Source organism: Phaseolus vulgaris, chromosome 9, assembly GCF_000499845.2.
Source record: "Phaseolus vulgaris cultivar G19833 chromosome 9, P. vulgaris v2.0, whole genome shotgun sequence".
Taxonomy (NCBI): Eukaryota; Viridiplantae; Streptophyta; class Magnoliopsida; order Fabales; family Fabaceae; genus Phaseolus; species Phaseolus vulgaris.
Genome location: NC_023751.2, coordinates 16928158 through 16930515, shown reverse-complemented (window position 1 = coordinate 16930515; position 2358 = coordinate 16928158). Strand labels below are relative to the sequence as shown.

General features: G+C 43.6%; 1 protein-coding gene across 1 annotated transcript; it reads right to left on the bottom strand.

Moving 5' to 3' along the window:
* Positions 1 to 849: 849 nt before the first annotated feature.
* LOC137820845 (dehydration-responsive element-binding protein 3-like) lies at positions 850 to 1961 on the bottom strand. Its single transcript, XM_068625127.1, has one exon. The coding sequence runs from the start codon at positions 1665 to 1667 to the stop codon at positions 1083 to 1085; it is 585 nt and encodes a 194-aa protein (XP_068481228.1). The 5' UTR covers positions 1668 to 1961; the 3' UTR covers positions 850 to 1082.
* Between the last annotated feature and the right edge of the window lie 397 nt (positions 1962 to 2358).

The following is a 2358-nucleotide window of genomic DNA, read 5'->3' as shown; positions in this document are numbered from 1 at the left end:
AACAGGAAAATCTTTCCATTCAAATCATACCACATTTTCGTTGTGCTATTTGTGGTCTCAATGCCATGTTAAGTCTCAACATAAGAGATTTTTGAATCTTCTTGATAGCTCACTACACATTGCAATGCCCCCCATCATCAAAACTATTTTCTATTTCAGTTACGCAATTCCCGGGGAATCTTCTGTTAACCTATTTCATTACTTTTACCACTATCTTCTATACCATTCAATCTCACAAATATTATACTATTCGGTTAGATCTTAAATCTTATTCTGTCAAATAAAAAATGGATATGAAATGCATATTTATAATGCACTAGGAAATAAGAAGTTGGAAGGAGGAGGAGACATTGCACATTTGAAGTGAGATTGAGAAGGAAATATGGAGTATCAAAAAATGTGTTTACTTAGTGTGTAACCCCTTTGATTATGAATATGAATGAACATGAAAATGAATTTGTCACTGTCCCATACATGTCTTGCTCCAATCATACTCTTCCATCTGCCCAAAGGTAATCACAAATCTTTATGGGTCACACCCACCATCCTCTCAGATTTCTCAGAGCAAAACCAAACCAAGCTGAACACACACACGCATCCTTTAATATTAAAGGCAAAAATCTCTGCCAACGACCACCCAAACCAAGATGATCAAAACAAGCAAAGACATATACACAAAATAAAACGTGTGGCCAAATAACATCATCATCATCGTCATCCTCTTCCTCCTCAATATTCCCATTTCCCCTTTCTATCTCTTTCCACCAAAACGCTCGCATATCGGATATGGCTTACAATTGAATGGATTGCGCAAACTTTACAAGAGTAAACCAGACCAGACGCAGAATAGAAACACAAATTAATGTTGTCCTCTTACTTTATTTGTTCTAGCCATTTACAATTAAAATGAGAGGAGTTAAGGAAAGACACACAGAGACAATGAAGAGTAACAGCCCCTGAAAGAAAAACCACAAGTGGCTGCTCTCACTGCCAAGACAACACACACCAACCAACCAACCAAACCATAAAAAGGGAGATGATTTTGAATATTTATACAACACGAGGTGACAGGGAAGAAGAACCTAGTAATTCCACACCAGACCCTCAAAGACAATGTCTCGTTCGGCGTCAAAATCAAAGGCTGCTGGCTGATACATCCACGTGTCCACCGAGTCCACGAAGACGAACTCCTTCTCCAACTCCACACACCCATCATCAGTGCTTTCCAGGGACGGGAGTTCAACTATCTCAGTCAAGTCTTCCGAGGCACAGGACAGGTCCATTGCCGACACCAAGGACGAGAGGGAGGACGGCTCCATGTGCGCCGCCTTCGCCGCCGCCGCCTGGACGTCGCGGGCCGCCAGGGAGGCCGGGCGTGGGAGGGAGTTCGCCAGGTGGGGGAAGTTCAGAATGGCGGCGGAGCCCTTGATGCTGAGAGCGGCCACATCGTGCGCCCTCGCCGCCATCTCCGGCGTCGGGAATGTGCCTAGCCATATCCGCGACTTCTTCCGCGGCTCGCGGATTTCCGACACCCACTTCCCCCAGTTCCGCATCCGCACGCCGCGGTACACCGGGTGCTTGCTCGAGTCACGAATGCGCTTTATCTTCTTGGTCTCTGGGCTCGCCTCGGTCTCCGACGACGTCGTCTTCTCCGCCGAAACTCTCATTCTTTATAGTCAAAGAAAACTAAAGTATCACTATGTGGTTCTTTCTACAGCGATGGTGGAGTTTAGTTGGTTATTTTTGGAGGAAGAAGAGGAGGAGAAGGCTCTTCTGATTTGGCATGCAAGTGAAATTCAATAGCTACGACTTTCTTTTCTTTTCTTTCTTTGTCACTTCTTCTCAGTGACTCACATAACACTTATAAAGGTTCATGGAGGAGAAGAGGATGGACCCACTTGAGAAAAACGCGACACTCACCCTGCAAACGCATAGTTAATACTAATACCTTCTTCACTCTCCGCTGCCACGCAACCTCCTGTTAACTTTGCTCCTTCCTTTATATATGTTGTGTTTGTATTTATTCATGCTTACCCTTTTTAACCACCCTCCTGTTTTTTTTTTTTTTCACCCTCACTGTTCATCTACCCCTTATCTTTTTGTTACAAAGTTTCACCAAAGCAATGCATATCAAGGCTCTTCTGTTGTGCTTTATTATCGTTTCCCTAAACTCCCTATCGCCAATAATTTGCTATTTTGTATTTTCCACTGTAAAAAGTACTGCTGGCTGCAACAGGTTTGGTTAGTCAAATTTAATAAGGTTGACACGAGAGGTGCCAAGGCTCCACCACCACTTGTGTACTTTTTAATTTCTCAGTCTAGTTGGGGTTTTTTCTATGATGACTATCCCTGCTCATT

Coding starts and splice junctions, on each gene's coding strand:
- LOC137820845 (XM_068625127.1), bottom strand. CDS start 1,667: ATGAGAGTTTCGGCGGAGAAGACGACGTCGTCGGAGACCGAGGCGAGC.